Source organism: Phyllopteryx taeniolatus, chromosome 1, assembly GCF_024500385.1.
Source record: "Phyllopteryx taeniolatus isolate TA_2022b chromosome 1, UOR_Ptae_1.2, whole genome shotgun sequence".
In the NCBI taxonomy this organism is placed as follows: Eukaryota; Metazoa; Chordata; class Actinopteri; order Syngnathiformes; family Syngnathidae; genus Phyllopteryx; species Phyllopteryx taeniolatus.
In genome coordinates, this window is record NC_084502.1 from 33,444,398 (window position 1) to 33,462,299 (window position 17,902).

Consider the following 17,902-nt stretch of genomic DNA (forward strand, 5'->3'; position numbering starts at 1 on the left):
AGGCCCAGGCACCAGGCGCTCCCCTTCGAGCCCCACCTCCAGGCCTGGCTCCAGAGGGGGGCCCCGGTGACCCACGTCCATCTATTGTAATCATCATAGGGGGCTCTGAGCTGTACATTGTCTGGTCCCTCACCTCGGACCTGTTTGCCATGGGTGATTCTACCAGGTGCATTAAGCCCCAGACAAATTATCTCCTAGGATCATTGGGACACACAAGGCTCTCCACTACGATAAGGGACGACTATAATCCCACCAGGAGGAGGCACCGGGGAAGACCCTGGACACGTTGGAGTGACTATGTCCCCCGGCTGGCCTGGGAACGCCTACAGATACCCCCGGAAGAGCTGGACGAAGTGGATGGGGAGAGGGAGGTCTGGGCTTCTCTGCTTAGGTTGCTGCCGCTGCAACACGACACCAGATAAGCAGAAGAAAATTGATGGAGCGTTTGTGATCCTTGGCAGTTTGAAGTTATATTTAAGGCGCAAAGGAAGTTACACTATCATTGCCTTGGGTTTATCCATTTTTTCCAGGTCAGGGTTTATATTCTCTCAAGGATGAAATTTTAGTAAGAATCCAATCCAATGATGACATCATTAAAAACATTAAAGTTTTAAAATCTTTATTTTCAGTCATTTGAAATAATATTTAAAGCATTCACACCAATGGTACCTTTACAGTAATAGCGCACAAGTAAAATAATTTAAATAATAATTTGTGTGTTTTTCAAAATAGCAAATAATGACTGGACACTGACATACCGGGCCAGTAGTTGGTGATGTTAATTTGTAAGTAAGACGACACTTATGCACACCAACTGCATGCATGCTAGGTTAATTGAGGAGTCTAAATTTCCCATAGGTGAGAGTGTGAATGGTTGCTTGTCTATATGCACACTATGACTGACTGCCCACCAGTCCTGGGTGTACCTCTTTCTTGCCCAAAGTCAGCTGAAATAAGTTCCAGCTCACCTGTACATTGTACAGCATCGTATCATGTGTTAAATGTTACCCACTGGGCATTCATTGCAGCCTGATCATCGTGGAAGGGAGATCCCTCCAGCTGCAATCCCTTCTCTAGGTTTCTTCTTTATTTATTTATTTCTTTTCCAAAAAGGATTTTTTTTCGTTGCCTCAAGACCAGGGTTTGTTGTTGATGTTTGTGAATTGTGGGCCTGTGAAGCTCTTTGAGAGCTTTTTGTGATTATGGGCTTTATAAATAAACTTGACTTGAATGCTTGTTTGTCTATATGTGCACATTGTCTATTGGTTGGCGACCAGTCCATGGTGTATCCCACTTCCCATTCAAAGTCAACTAGGATAGGCTCTAGCTCACCCGTGACTCTAATGAGCATAAGTGTTGTCCAAAAGGGATAGCTGCATTCAAAGGTATCATTCTAATAGCACGGATGTTGACAATGAGGGGGGTTCATACCTGCATGGTGCTGATGCAAAGGCTCCTGTGGATGACAAACTGACTGAGGGCTGCAGACCTCTTGTAGCTGTTCCGTCCGTGAACCATTAGGAGACGACCCAAATGTTTGAATTGAGTCACAGAGAAGTCTGCGGCCAGCGAGGCCTGTTTGCCTTCCTGTCAAACACAGGGAACACATGCAGGCAAGTGAGGACTCTGTCCACCTGAGGCGCCGCCAAGTGGATCATACTGTAAAACAATGTATCCTTTTTGTGCTCATAAAACAGTCATTAAAAAAACATAAAAAACAAACTTGTTGCAGGTTAGAAACATGGAAGAGTCTAACCTCAGCAATAAAACCTACAAATTCTGTGTACAAAATTCAAGTATGGAATTCATAACACTGCCGTTAAGAGATTTTTAACAGGAAAAAAAAAATCACATCAGACAGTAGGAGTACTGTAGTGTTCCTGTTATGTAGTCTGCCACTTTGACACTGCAAAAGGACTCCTGCGTGTGCACATGACTCCATATTATGTGCACGCGCGGAGGGTTTTGACAGGAAAGGCGAGCTGTGAGAGCGGTTTGGTCGGTGCGAGTCTCACTTTTCCCTCCACTCCCACGCCACAGTCGGCTTCCTGGATCATGCTGACATCGTTTCCTCCGTCTCCTAAGAGAAAACAAAAGCCATAGAGGTGTCAGGATTCACATCGACAGCGCTCCAATACACAAGATACGCCTTTAATTTGAGATCAGAGTCCCTACCACAGAGAATAAGATGTCATGTTTGATGAAAGCATCTGTGTTTCACAGGCTAACAAAATTCGCTACATGTAAAAACATACTCTAATCTGTGAGCGTGATCTGTGTCAATTCACTTCACCAGTATCAGTTTGGAAGAGTAAATCCTGGTGTGTCTTGTGTGTGTCGGCAGCATGGGGGATCACTGCATCAGCTACTGTACGTGAATAGCGTGAAATCATAATGTGGCGACACAGTGTAATCAATCAGAATCCGAATCATCTTTATTTGCCAAGTATGTCCAAAAAACACAAGGAATTTGTCTCCGGTAATTGGAGCTGCTCTAGTACAACAACAGACAGTCAATTGACAGAGAACACTTTTGAGACATAAAGACATTGAGAAAAACAGTCACTGAGCAATAAAGGGTTGCTAGTTGTCTGGTAATGCCGATACATTATTATTATTTTTTGTTTTTTTTGGACAATTGTGCAAAAAGATGCAGTCTTCTAGCACTTAGAGCAGTTCGAGTGACTAATATTACAATAGTCCGGTACAATGACCATTGTGCAAAGGGCGCCGAGACTTCAAGCGAGTAGTACGATACTCCAGGACAATGTTGATTGTGCAAATGTTTCAGATACTCCTCAGTCAGTGTCCAAATGGAGCAGATGCTACTCTGGCATGAGTGGCTAGTATTGGTCAACAACAGATATGCAAATAGTGCAGCGTGGTGAGACTACTACAGTGAGTGCACGAGTAATATATAATTGGGCCGACATAAATGTGACAATGAACTCAAGACAAAGACAAAAAATTGCCAGCATGTTGCAATGGAATTGTAGGTCAAGTGTTTAAAAAGTTGACTGCAAGAGGGAAGAAGCTGTTGGAATGTCTGCTAGTTCTAGTTTGCATTGATCGGTAGCGCCTACCTACCGATCAATGCAAACTCAAACTCAAATTCAAACAAACAAACGAAGAAACACAAATATTAAACAAAGGACAACAATTGAGGACATTTTTCTTCTTGACAAGTGGCTTTTTATTACAAGAAAAAGACAACCATGGTTTTTCCCCACACTGGAAGTGGGCATTCTCCATTTCCCAATCAACACACTGCACTGTGTCAAGTGCTTCCATTTTGTTCTCCTAATACTATGGTAGCCCTGACGGAAGCGTGCAATTAAATTGGATGGATCAGTTAGTCTCGTACCCTCAACTAAAATGCACAATGAAATGGCAAAATACCATGCAGTAATAAAAAAACAACAAAGATATTTGGCAGATTCAATAACAAGCTGTGGTTCACTGCCAAACTTCAGCAACTTCGCCAGGCTAAAGAGGACACGTATCAAAGTGAGGAGAGATCCCTGTACAATCGTCATAGAAACCAGCTGTCAAAGGAAATTAACGTCGCAAAGACAAATTATTCAGAAAAGCTGGAAAAACAGTTTACTGCTAACAACTCTAAGTCAGTCTGGGGAGCATTGCAATCGCCAACCAACTACAAGCGACCATCCCTCCAAGTGGAGAACAATAAAGGACTAGCTGATGACTTGAACACCTTCTACTGCAGATTTGAAAAGGACACTTTCACACCCCACACCCACCAGGCCGGACCACCGACCATCATCGCACCTCTGACTCCCCCTTCTGCGTTGACAATCCACGAAAAGGATGTGAGACGTATCTTCAACCAACAAATGATCAACAAAGCAGCAGGTCCAGACCTTGTGTCCCCATCCTGCCTCAAAGACTGCATGGACCAGCTCACTCCAGTTTTCACACAAATCTTCAATAGATCTCTGGAACTGTATGAAGTACCACTTTGTTTCAAATGCTCCACCATCATCCCAGTCCCCAAGAAACCTGCAATCTTGGGTCTAAATGACTACAGGCCAGTCGTCCTGACATCTGTGGTCATGAAGTCCTTTGAACGCCTCGTGCTGAACCACATCTAGAGCGTCATAGGACCCCTGCAGTTTGCCTACCGACTAAACAGCTCTGTAGATGACGCTGTCAACATGGGACTGCACTTCATCCTAAAACACCTGGATGGCACAGGTACAGGCTTCAGCTCTGCATTCAAGAACTCCTCTCCTCCAAGCTTCTCTAGCTCAGCGTCTCGCCTGCCATCTGCCAGTGGATTTACAGCTTCCTGATGGGCAAGACACAGCAGGTGAGGCTGGGGGAGACCACCTCATCTACACGTCCCATTAGCACAAGGGCGCCCCAAGGATCTGTCCTCTCTCCCCTGCTCTTCTCTCTCTACACAAACCACTGCACCTCAACGCACCTGGCTGTCAAACACCTGAAATTTGCAGACGACACCACCGTCATCTGCCTCATCAAAGACAGTGATGAGTCTGCATAACGACCTGGAAGTGGAGCGGCAGGAGCTTTGGTGCGGCCAACACAACCTGGAGCTGAACACGCTCAAGATAGAGATGATCGTGGACTTCAGGAAACATCCTTAGCCACAGGTGCTCCTCACACTGTCCAACTGCCCTGTGTCAACCGTCGAGACCATCTCTCAGGACCTGAAGTGGGAGATCATCATCAACTCCATTCTCAAAAAGGCCCAGCAGAGGATGTACTTCCTGCGGCTTCTGAGGAAGCACGGGCTCCCGCAGGAGCTGTTGAGGCAGCTTTACACAACAGTCATCAAATCAGTCCTGTGTTCATCCATCACAGTCTGGTTTGGTGCTGCCACAAAAAAGGACAAACTCCGACTGCAATGGACAATCAGGACTGCCGAAAAAATCGTCAGTAGCCCCCTACCCACCCTTGAGGACTTGCACACTGCCAGAACTAAGACAAGAGCATGCAAAATCCTCTTGGACCCTCCACATCCTGGTCACCACCTCTTCCAGCTCCTTCCACCTGGTAGGCGCTATTGATCAATGCAAATTAAAAAAAGAGCAGACATTCCAACAGCTTCTTACCTTTTTGCCATTAACTTCCTGCAATTCCATTGTAAAATGCTGCCAATTTTGTCTTGAGATCATTGTCACATCTCTGTCGGGACACTTCTACATTATTCGTACACTCCCTGTAGTAGTCTCAATGCCGCGGGCGCGTGGTCGGGTGGCGGCCGCTGGACGAGCGCCGCGGGCGCGTGGTCGGGTGGCGGCCGCTGGACGAGCGCCGCCGGAACGTGGTCGGATGGCGGCCGCTGGACGAGCGCCGCCGGAACGTGGTCGGATGGCGGCCGCTGGACGAGCGCCGCCGGAGCAGGGTCGGGTGGCGGCCGCTGGACGAGCGCCGCCGGAACAAGGACGGGTGGCGGCCGCTGGACGAACGGCGCCGGAGCAAGGACGGGTGGCGGCCGCTGGACGAGTGCCGCCGGAACATGGTCGGGTGGCGGCCGCTGGACGAGCGCCGCCGGAGCAAGGACGGGTGGCGGCCGCTGGACGAGCGCCGCCGGAGCAAGGACGGGTGGCGGCCGCTGGACGAGCGCCGCCGGAGCAAGGACGGGTGGCGGCCGCTGGACGAGCGCCGCCGGAGCAAGGACGGGTGGCGGCCGCTGGACGAGCGCCGCCGGAGCAAGGACGGGTGGCGGCCGCTGGATGAGCACCGCCGGAGCAAGGACGGGTGGCGGCCGCTGGACGAGTGCCGCCGGAACATGGTCGGGTGGCGGCCGCTGGACGAGCGCCGCCGGAGCAAGGACGGGTGGCGGCCGCTGGACGAGCGCCGCCGGAGCAAGGACGGGTGGCGGCCGCTGGACGAGCGCCGCCGGAACATGGTCGGATGGCGGCCGCTGGACGAGCGCCGCCGGAGCAAGGACGGGTGGCGGCCGCTGGACGAGTGCCGCCGGAACATGGTCGGGTGGCGGCCGCTGGACGAGCGCCGCCGGAGCAAGGACGGGTGGCGGCCGCTGGACGAGCGCCGCCGGAGCAAGGACGGGTGGCGGCTTCTGGACGAGCGCCGCCGGAACATGGTCGGATGGCGGCCGCTGGACGAGCGCCGCCGGAGCAAGGATGGGTGGCGGCCGCTGGACGAGCGCCGCCGGTGCGGGAGCCTGGCGCAGCTGCCGAGGAGCCGGAACGGGAGCTGCAGTCGCTTCCTCAGCCTGCCGCCATTGAGGTGTGGGAGTAGAGGGTACGGGAGTGGAAGAGTGCACAAGGTCTCGGGAAGGTGAACTAGGAAAAATGGCTGGTACTGAACATGGCTTGGGGGCAGGTTTGACTAGACGTGACTTAATTGGAGCCGTGGAACAACGTGTGGGAACAGGTGAAAAATCAAGTGATTTGTGAACAGGGGGGGGAAAAACGAGGGGGCAAAATTTGACCTTTACTTGGGCGCCTCCGTTGGCCACCACGCGGCGGTCCCGGGTAGATGGCCAAACGGGTGCCCAAGAAAAGGTTAGAGGGAAAGGATTTGGACTCACTGGGGTTGGAAACGTGGAAACGTGACAAAAACTGACGAGGACAGGATAAACTAGGGAAGGAACCAGAAAAATCTAAATCTGTGTCAGAGTCAGAATCCGACAGGAGGTTAACTAAATCAGGGCCATCTTCACAATCAGAAAAATCTGAATCTAAAGAAACATGTGGATGTACAATAGTAGGGCATGGTGAATAACTAGGACAAGTGGGGGGACCCGAGGAAAAGGACAGAAAAGACTGAATGATAGGGCTTACTGGAGGAGGGTAGGTATGGATGGCAGGCTGAGGACGGTGGGAGGCAGTTTGGTGGCGTCCAGGGTGACGCCATGTTCTTCCCGCTGGGTCTTGTTCTGGTCGGTTCATTCTGTCAAGAACATGGTTAGGGCGACGGCGAGGAATGCAAGGCAAGATCATGGTGGACCCAATTGCAGGGAAGCAGGGAGGCAAGGCAGGAGTGCGGGAATCTCAAAATAATAATATTTAATTCCAAAAAACAAAGGAAAACAAAGATCATGAAAAAGTCTAAATGCTAAATTAACAAAGTCCAAAATCTAAACACAAAGTAACAAAGAAACACTTGAGTGAACCCAAAACAAGAAACAAGACATGACTGGTGAAATACCTGAGCGACAATGACATGGCAAGACATGTGACAACGACAATGAACCGACGAGAACTGAAAGAAACCAGGGAACTAAATACAAACAAATTGACGAGACAACGAGGAACACCTGGACAAGACGAGTGGCTAGAGAGAGCTGATTGGTCGACAAAGTAGACGAGAACAGGTGGACACAACAACCTAATGAGCACACGACAAACATGGAACACAGGAAAACATTGAACAAAACTAAACACAACCCAAACCAAAACACAGACCATGACAACTCTGCACTATTTGCATTTCTGTTGTTGACCAATACTGGTCACTCATGTGCTTGAGAACTAATCGACACTATTTGCACAACTGTCACTGTTCCAGATTATTGCAGACTCTGCACCATTTTCACAATTTTTACTGTCACAGATTTTTTTCTCTTATCAGTAATTTCAAACTGCTCTAAATTGCTAGAGGAATCTGTATCATTTGCACAACTGTCATGTTATCAGCATTACCGGTAACCTTTCATTGCTCAGTGACTCTCCATAGTGTGTTTTTATGTCTCAAAAGTATATTTTGTCAAAATGGCTGTCTGTTGTCGTACTCGAGCAGCTCCAATTACAGGAGACAAATTCCTTGTGTGTTTTTGACATACTTGGCAAATAAAGATCATTCTGATTCTGACACTCTTTTACTATAGAATGTGGCTTAGCATTGTCTTGCTGAATTAAGCAGGGACGTCATTGAAAAACATGTTGCTTGGATGGCAGCAAATGTTGCTCCAAAACCTGTATGTACCTTTCAGTATTAATGGTGTCTCTACAGATGTTCAATTTACCTATGCCATGGGCACCAACACACCCCCATGTCATCACAGATGCTGGCTTTTGAACTTTGCGCTGATAAAAATGCATAATGGTCCTTTTCCTCTTTGGCCCGGAGGACATGATGGCCACGATTTCCAAAAACAATTTGAAATGTGGACTCGTCAGACCACAGCATACATTTCCACTTTGCATCAGTCCATCACAGATGAGCTCGGGCCCGGAGAAGTTGGAGGCATTTGTGGGTGTTGTTGATATATGGCTTTTGCTGGGCATTGTCGAGTTTTAACTTGCATTTGTAGATGTAGCGTTGAGCTGTTTTAACTGACAATGGTTTTCTGAAGTGTTCCTGAGCCCACATGGCAATATCCTTTACAAAATGATGTAGGGTTCTAATGCAGTGTCGTCTGAGGGTTTGAAGGTAACAGGCATCCAATGTTGGCTTTCAGCCTTGCCACTTACGTGCAGAGATTTCTCCAGATTCTCTAAATCTTCTGACAATATTATGGACCGTAGATGATGAAATCCCTATATTCTTTGTAATTGTACGTTGAGAAACGTTGTTCGTAAACTGTTGGACTATTTGCTCACGCAGTTGTTCAGAGAGAAGTGAACCTCACCCCATCCTCGCTTGTGAAGAACGGAGCCTTTCGGAGATGCTTCTTTTATACCCAATCATGACACTCACCTGTTTCCAATTAACATGTTGAATGGAATGTAGAATGTTCCAAGTAGGTGTTTTTTGAACATTCCTCAACTTTCCGAGTCTTTGGTTGCCCCTGTCCCAGCTTTTTTGGAACATGTTCCAGTCATCAAATCAAGAGAATAATTGCAAAAAACAAAAAACAATTGTTTATCATTTTGAACATTACATATCTTGTCTTTGTAGTGTATTCAATTGAATATATGTTCAAAAGGATTTGCATATCATTGTATTCTGTTTTTGTTTAAGTTTTATACAATGTCCCAACTTCATTGGAATTGGGGTTTGTAGATGATTTATTAATAAAGTACTTTTTAATTAATTAATTAAACTTTAATTTATTGGAGGGGATGGCACTAGCCAAGGATGAGCCCAATACATTTTGGTGCATTGATGTTAGGATGGGCATCTGTCAACCACATGCTGAGTTTTTTTGTGAAATGTATGATTCGCAAGTAGCAGGAATCTACAGTGCTTCACATTTTCAAAATAGAAGACAGACAGACCGTTGAGTGTAGAATTGTGAGGAAAAGAAATGAATTTAGACCCTAATGAGGATAAGTGTTATGGAAAAGTAATGAAGGAATGAAGGAATAATGTTGTAACATACCAAAATCTGGAAACCACGTTAGCTCATATAAGCTTGTCCAATTTTGTTTGCTACGCACCTACAGCACAGGTGAGCTTGCCCGTCCGCTCCTGTAGCAGCCGGATGATCTGGGCCTTCTGGGTGGGGGCGCAGCGGCAGCAGACCACAGCGGGACATTGACACGCCAGTTCCATGAACTCGTATTCGTAGTATTTCAGACAAACCTGCAGCGGAGTGAACAGACGGTCTGTGTCTCATACTGTACGTTAGTACTGTCAGACACGTTACCGTGACAGCTTTACAGTGACAGTAAGTTATATGAATGGTATAGTGGAGCTGCCATCACAACTCAACTAAGACATTTAATTGGACTCCTTTTGTTGTGCTATCATACATGCACAGGAGAGGAATCAAATTGGCAAAGGTTTCTCTACCTCTGCTAGCATAGGTGGTACTCGAGCCCTTTTCCAATAGACCTATTATGTCACAAACTCATACTGTAACTGCAAACCTTAAGAACATTTTATTAGTGGCAAAAAACACCAACGCATGCACTAACTTTAGAGGTAAAGTCTGCTGTTTTTGGTTCGTAGAGTTCAAACGTGCTCGGTAATTAATGATTTAATATCCGTGAACAATAGCGTTTATGAACTGAGATTATTACGGTTACTTCCAGTTTTTTTTTTTCACTTTTCCTCCCCTCACTGGAAAAGGTCACCTGCCATTCGAGGGAGGCATTTATTTGTCTTATGCTAGATGACAGTATATGAGAGGGTTGGGGGATTTGCATTTTTTTAACACCTGGTAACTTAATTTTATTTTTTCCAGACTTTTTTTTTCATAGTTCTGAGTGACAAAGAGTACCTTGATGTAAACATTAGTAAAACATTTGCAGGTCTGCAGACTGACCCCGACCACCCCTCCAAGAATATGTAAACTACCCAGGTGGCACCAAACTGTTGGCGAGGTGAATAGCGATTCAATGTGCATTTTGAATGTGCTGTACACTTCTATTGAAATTCAAACATGGTCACTGTCTGTTTTGTTAAGGGTTTTATTTCTATTGAAAATAAAATGCACGCTGTTTTGGTAAGTCTGCTGTATGAAGACAGATACTGGCCAAGTTCATCCTAGTTTACCTGCTTCTTATAGTCTACTTCCCAATAAAACCTTTGATTTTCTCACTCAGTCTTCAATTTGCTGTTTATACTGTATGTATGCTTCAATAAATCCCTTTCTAACCATATTATTCAGGTGTGTTGGCTCGACGACAAGAAATTTGATTACCTCGAGTGAGTCCCCTGATATGACCAGGGCACAGTCATGTTTCCTCCTGAAAGCGTTGAGTTCCAGATGGGCCTCTCCTCGCGTGGTCACCTGTCATGATGACGACCACATTAACAACTGCACTTGAGCGCACGCATACTCTAAACCAGTGGTCCACAACCTTTTTTCTGCCACTGACCGGTTCATGCTAGTACATACAGTGTTACACGGACCGACATCTGTTTGTCGACGGGGGGAGGGGTGTCGACGGGGGGTTGTTTCCACCAGTCCTTGCTGTTGTACCCGACACATCTTAGAATTTGTTTAAGGGTTTGTCAGTGAGTCTAGAAATTTACAATTTTGTAATTTTGGGTGTAAGCTTGGATGTTTTTCTTTTTTAATCACATCTTTATTGTACAATTAAAATAAACAATAATAGTTTGCGTAACACAATAATCTATTGATTTCAACTACCTCAGCCTTATTGTGTCAAATAATTTTAAATCAATCTGTGATTTAAGCTTGTACCAGGTAGAGTACTGACCTTAGCTTCCTAACTAACCTCCAGTCACTCAAAATGATTACAATTCTTGCTCTGACATAAAACTTAATCCCTAAACATTTAAAGAATTTTGGGCAAGATTGGTTTGCGGTGACAAAAACAAAAACAAAACAAAACAAAAAACAAAACCAAAAAAAAAACCCAAATGATTCATAAATAAATTTGTTTTCCAATTAAATATAGTAATTTATAAGTAACAAAATATACCGTATTAACAGTCAGAAAATGTCATGTTTAAAACCTTTGAGCAGAGTGTTGATAAAAAAAAAAAATATCTTCTCCCTATTAGGGTCACTGGTTCCTGGAGCCTATCTCTGCTGACTTTGGGCAAGAGGCGGCGTACAATCTGGACTGGTTACTCTTCAATCGCAGCGCACATGAAGACAAACAACTTTTCACACTCACATTAGCACCTGTTGACGATTTAGAGTCTTCAATGAACTTAACATATATGTTTTTGTCATGCATACAAACTACATACAGAGGTATTTCAACGGAGGCAGACGAGTGAACCGCAAATTCCGCTGTGCTGCCAAAATGATAACAGGTGATAGATTTTAAAACTATTAAATAAACATTGTGGAATTTTGACTTTGCTTGCAGACAATAACAAAAAAAAGAGGGCATTTTGCAAAAACACCAAAAGCAAACACATTCTCTGGACTTGATTTTTATTTAAAATCTATTTAAATTCTTCACAAACTGGACTTTGGACAGTTTGACCAAGGAAACTGTGTCAGCTTCCAACTGAGACAAAAAAGAGTAGAAATTCATTCTTGACAGACCGTGGAGTTAATCTGTCATGAAGAGTTACTCTCCAGGCCAGAACATCCGCCAGCCAATGACTCCTTAGACGTCAGCGCGCATCAGGACTTTGGTGGCGACCAGGAAACTAATCCAGATGTGCGTGTCGCAGGCCCAGTCAGCACTCCCACAGTGCCCACTGGGACTCAGGTTTTCAAGGCGTGCCAACCATTGTTATTCTCTTCCAGTAAGCACGGTTGTACGCAAACGGTAACCTTAAGTGGCCGGCCTGCTCTCTGAGGTGGCTCGGTGCCAGACGTAGCGCTGCAAGGGGACCATCAAAGCCCGAAGGCTGAAAAACAAATTAGGGAAACGAGGCCTCGGCATGTTCCCGGCGGGAGTGCTTTGCTCGTTTTCTCCTTCAGTTTGTTCTCTATGACAGTGGCTTGGAAGCGTTCACAAGTGGGGAGTGATTGATGCTTTGTGGATGCTGGTTAGGCCTGCGCAAGCAGCCAAGCGCTTGCTAACGGGCCTAGGAGGGGGCCGAGGGTTGACGTCTGACCCAGAATGACCCACGGACCCCCGCGCTAGCAGAATGTGCACACTTACTGGTCTGAAGATATGGATGTCCTGGTTACGGGTGATCAGGTGGGCGTTCTTAGCGGTACATGTGGCCGTTTCCAGCTTGTCTCCTGTCAGCATCCAAACCTTTGCAGGAAGCAAACCACAACATGTAGCACATATTTGCATGATTATGTCATTTTTTTGTCATACAAAGCTTCAAACTGAATCAACAGCAACACATTCTTTCAAGGCTGATACACCTTGAAAGACGATAAAAGTCAAAACACTTTTAAGATCAAAATTTAAAGCCAGCACTTTATAACTGCAACAAATTGAACTGGTCATTTCCACAGCATAAACTGCTTGAAGAGCCATGGCATCTGTACAGCTGAGGTACAGTATGGAGTTTAAATGGAATTTACTGCTGTATGCATTGCGGAGCATTCAAGACCAAAAAAAGAAAATGCTAAAAACTTCAACATTGACCGAATTAGGGAATAATAATAAAAAAAAAAAAAACTGAATGATCAGATGTCCTCTCTGGAAGGGGAGAAGGTACGTTAGCGATTACTATGGATTCATACTAAAATTATTTGATACACTGTAGTTTGTATTTTTATTTGTAAAATTAGAAAATACATATAATAACACTATTGATAATAATAATAATGATAATTTTATGATTTAACGTTACAAAAATACATTTATACAAGGTAAAACCCCATAATCACGCCAGCTGATTAAATAAAGGCCTTAAGGCCTTACGGTAATACGGTAAAGCGTGCAGTTTTAGTTTGCCGTTTTGATGTTGTATAGTTTATCTTGAGAGGTCATCCACCTTGATGCCTGCATTGCGAAGGATCTCCAGGGTGGGCCTGACGTCGGCCTGTAGCTGATCCTCCACGCCAGTCAAACACAGGAGCTCCATCTCCATTTCCAGACTTTCAATCACAGTGGCAACCTTAAGGGAGCGGTCGTGCACGCTGAGCTTGGCCTGGACGTAGCGTGCCTGGAAGGAGTGAAGGGTCAAGACGGGTAAAGTGATTTTTTGGGGGTTAGCTACAGGAGAAAAGAGATTGTCCGAAGTATGAGGCGCAGACATGAGATGCATAAAAAACAAATGCAGACAGTTGGCTGAACTGAGAAAACATTCAAAACAAACTGAAAGCTTGTTCTTTCAAGCAGTCTCCAATGCTGCTTCAACAAGTGTGTTAATGCTTGTCTTTTTGCCACTGCAGCTCCTGGGTCACCAATGAGATAACGCAAAAACAATCTCCCGGTGACTCATACAGGAAACACAAAATGTGTGTGTTTGTGACTCACTACTGCCCACCAGCTCAAACACACAATTATACAGTTCAGTTACTGAAGCCGGCGGGGGAGCGACCCCGCCCTTCTCGAACAATGAGTGGGGGAGTGGGGTGACAAGGGGGTTCAAAGGTTAATCTAATCACCCAGCAACAATTGTATGTATTCGGACTGAACATCCCAGAACAAAAATGTAATATTTGTATTTTGAGCTGCTGTTGCCATGGCAATCGTTTCAAAAGAAAACTATTCATTTTTGTTGTGTTGCGCACTATGTTCGCATTTTGGGGCCATAAACTTTTGAAAAGTAGGTTCTTGTGTCTAAAATTATACAAGCACATTATCGATAGAGCCCCATAGCTATGCATGAGTTGAACAAAAAAGGCAGGCGAGCAAGCTTGTGCTAATGACAATCAAAATTGATACTTTGCAACATAATTCGGAGTAACAAGCATCCTCATTTAGCCGTGTCCACTAAATCACTTGTTTGCCGGTATGCTTCGGCAAGAAGAAGGGAACTGTGTCATTACAACATCACAGCATCGACGAGTGGCCTGACTTTCACAGTATAGCCGCATTGCATTTTGTGGACAAGAATCATCTTTACTACTACATTGCTGTAATGGGAGACATTGACTTCTAAGCTTGTTTTAGGCTGTGTCCACGAAAAAAAAATTGTTTTCCTAAAAATTCAGTTATCAGGGACCTAAAAAGCGGTTTGTGTGTGTGGATCAAAGGCCAAAACACAACGGTGTTCATGTGGAAATGGATTTCTTGTTATATGGGGTTGCTCAACAATGATGACCTTGTAAAGAGTGCTTATTGTCATTTTTAAAAACTTTTCCCCCCAATTTTTTAAAAAAAAAAATTATAATTTACAGAGACGTGCCTTCATTGACTGAATACACTGTGATACACATGCCAGGACAGTAGTTAGCGCTGTCATTTTGTAAAGAAACAATTTGCAGATGCGGACCAACTGCTTGTCCTCCCAGGTTTTATCCAAACACATCGGAATATATGAATATATTTGAGCTAAGTTTCAATGTTGTTGAAGAAGTGAAATAAACAACGGTGTTGCAGTCCACCACTGTTGTTTTGGTTGTAACGCATGTGTACACTGAAAATGTAACATGCATCTGCCTGTCCATTTTCGCAAACATCTATTTGCATGTTTTACACAGAAACAATAATGATGTTGTTTCCAACAGCAGCCACTTATTTTAAAATGTTTGTGTGTTTAGGCACCAAAATTTCATTCCAATGTCAACAAACAGTCAAAATTGACACCGTGTTTATTCATGTTAATTGTCTGATTTTAAAGACTTGGCTTGAGGAGCGGAAGAATGCAACTTGGAGGCTAGGTTTGGACCAGACAAAACTGAACTGCGGAGAATCAGTGTTTAAAACTCACAAACCTACCTCAAAATCCTGATACTGCTCCTCAGTCAGGGACTTCTTGGAGACAACCAGGACCCGGAGACCTTCTCTCGCCATGTTCCCACACTAGAAAACAATCAACAGGATTCAGACATTATTTCCCACCTCAATTCAACTACAGTGGAAAGTCTTTTTTAAACATTTCAAACAACCTTACAGCTGTGACATGATACTAGTGCTTAACAAATTTATGGAACCACCACCCAAAGCAAGGTTTTATGCCACAGGTGCCCTAAATTAACGCCCCAAAAATGTTTTCTGTAATAGCTAATATGCCAATATGTAGAAGTGCTACATGATTTTTTTTTTTTAAATGCTAAAATAAATAAAGACAGACACACACACACACACACACACACACACACACACACACGGCACCCGACTGGTTAGAGCGTCAGCCTCACAGTTCTGAGGACCAGGGTTCAATCCCTGGCCCCGCCTGTGTGGAGTTTGCATGTTCTCCCCGTGCCTGCGTGGGTTTTCTCCGGGCACTCCGGTTTCCTCCCACATCCCAAAAACATGCATTAATTGGAGACTCTAAATTGCCCGTAGGCGTGAATGTGAGTGCGGATGGTTGTTTGTATGTATGTGCCCTGCGATTGGCTGGCAACCAGTTCAGGGTGTACCCCGCCTCCTGCCCGATGACAGCTGGGATAGGCTCCAGCACGCCCGCGACCCAAGTGAGGAGAAGCGGCTCAGAAAATGGATGGGATGGATGTTTCATCATGTCAAATGGTTTATATGTGCAAGTTTTAACTTCCTTTTTTAAGGTTGAAGCCTTTTATTTTGAAGGGTACGTGCCGGAATTCAGCATTTTGTCACAAACATTTTGGGCATTTTTTTTTTTTTGTCATCGCCACTTACGTTGGTTTGAAGACTAAAATAAATGCTCAAAACCATCAGTGCAAAGGTGCAAGCAACCATTTACCTTGTTAGCTGTCTCAATGTTGGCATAGACATATTTTATTGTTTCCCTCACCCAATTGACTGAGAGTAGACTTCACTGAAGCTCCGCGCGGTGTAGGCTGAGGCTCGGATCGCTACATATCGTGAAAACCTCCTTTGCACAATGTAATGTTCTTCCAAGTGTTGCACTGTGGCGACTGGTCAGTCATTTTAACAAAGTTAAGGCACACTTTTGTTCGCCACAGCCGCCGTTGGGCACAAGCATGTCTTCGTGCGCGTTCTTCTTCGTTGGTTTACGCCGCTTCTTCGTTGTTTTTCGCCACTTCTTCTTCGCGGCTGGAGTCTTCAATTAACCTACCATGCATGTTTTTGGGATGTGGGAGGAAACTGGAGTACCCGTAGAAAGCCCACGCAGGCACGGGGGAGAACATACAAACTCCACACAGGCGAGGCCGGATTTGAACCCGAGTCCTCAGAAGTGTGAGGTAGAGGTACTAACCAGTCGGCCACCGTTGTGAAAACTATGAATGCCAAAAATAACAAAAAAGTGACTACCTCTTCTTCCAGCCAATCATTATACTGGACGATACCGGCCATCACCACATCAGCACCCTTCATGTAGAACGTGATCTCTCCAGTTGATTCATCCTGAAAAGGAACTCATGCAGTCATGGATAGTTCAAAATTCTTTCAAACTACTATCACAGGAAGCCAAATATGCTACCTGTGTATGAGCCAAAAAAAAATAAAAACAGACATCTGACCTAAATGCAAATTATAAGTCCTCCCTCTGTCCCCAGTCAAAATGCATGAACTCATATTTATCTGTCTTTTATTTTCTTCATAAGCAAGTCCCAATGTGTCTCCTAGCAACAGACACAGCCCAAATTGACACTGAAGCCTTCGTCTGTTTCTGAACTTGCATTCAGGAAACATTCATGGAACAACAACAAGCATATTGGCACTCACTCGCACAATGATGCCCATCCTCTTGCTCTCATACGTGAAGGGGAAAATCTGCAGGATGCTGAAATTCATTATTTGACCATTAGGGGTCCTGAGTTGCATGGAAGACTGGTCTCTCCCCACTAGCGTCAGGCCAACGCTCTCTGTCCACTGCACCAGCGACACCTGCAGACAGCGAGTGGGAAAGAGCCTGAATCAGATTGGACTGAGAAAAGACTGTTTGGTCTGAATGCCATTGTGCCATCAATGCTCCTTGACTTGAATTATGAAGAGAACAGGATCCACAGTCTGACTATTTTCCATGAAATTTCAGTCAAATTCAGCATTAATCAATGCCAGGAGCGTTTGGAGCACTCAACACTATTGATTGAAAATATACAGGAGAATCTTTGAGAATAAAAAAAAATGTTTGGCAGTCTCTCAAGGATAGAGGCAGCCAATCACTTCCATTACTGAAAAAAAAAAATAAAATAGGGGAGATGAATTAATCAATAACTTGCAGACCAGAGGTTGCATCAAACAACCAATCAATCAACCATTGTGTGACAGGCCTAATGGTAGAGAGGACAAATACGTACCATGGCACAAAACAACACAGTTGACATTATATGAAAACGCATTGAGTCTGACATTTATTAGCATTGGCAATAATAAAATTAAAAAAACTCTAGCAAGTGGTGTGATGTCACTTATTAACAGTGAACACCCGTTGAATGTGATAATACAAACTTTAATAAATGATATACATCTATAATGTTACATGATAAAAGTTAAATCATTCGAAAGTTATCAATATAATACAGCGTTCCTCCGATATTTGCAGGGGAGAGGGAACGAGCACTGCCACGAATAGTGAAAATCTGTAAGTAATTGACACCCACCCAAAAAGC

General features: G+C 44.8%; 1 protein-coding gene across 4 annotated transcripts in view; it reads right to left on the reverse strand.

Moving 5' to 3' along the window:
* Positions 1–17,902, reverse strand: part of LOC133485933 (probable phospholipid-transporting ATPase IIA) — a 71,309-nt gene that overhangs the window by 8,978 nt on the left and 44,429 nt on the right. For all 4 annotated transcript variants that reach the window (XR_009790859.1, XM_061790370.1, XM_061790359.1 and 1 more), the window contains 9 exons: positions 17,016–17,177; positions 16,602–16,694; positions 15,123–15,206; positions 13,231–13,401; positions 12,438–12,536; positions 10,544–10,633; positions 9,336–9,480; positions 2,016–2,080; positions 1,432–1,587 (listed from right to left, as the gene is read on the reverse strand). Coding sequence is in view for 3 of the 4 variants with exons in the window: in XM_061790370.1 (XP_061646354.1) it covers positions 1,432–1,587; positions 2,016–2,080; positions 9,336–9,480; positions 10,544–10,633; positions 12,438–12,536; positions 13,231–13,401; positions 15,123–15,206; positions 16,602–16,694; positions 17,016–17,177 (1,065 nt within the window). In the remaining variant the exon portion in view is untranslated. The remainder of the gene's footprint in view (positions 1–1,431; positions 1,588–2,015; positions 2,081–9,335; positions 9,481–10,543; positions 10,634–12,437; positions 12,537–13,230; positions 13,402–15,122; positions 15,207–16,601; positions 16,695–17,015; positions 17,178–17,902) is intronic.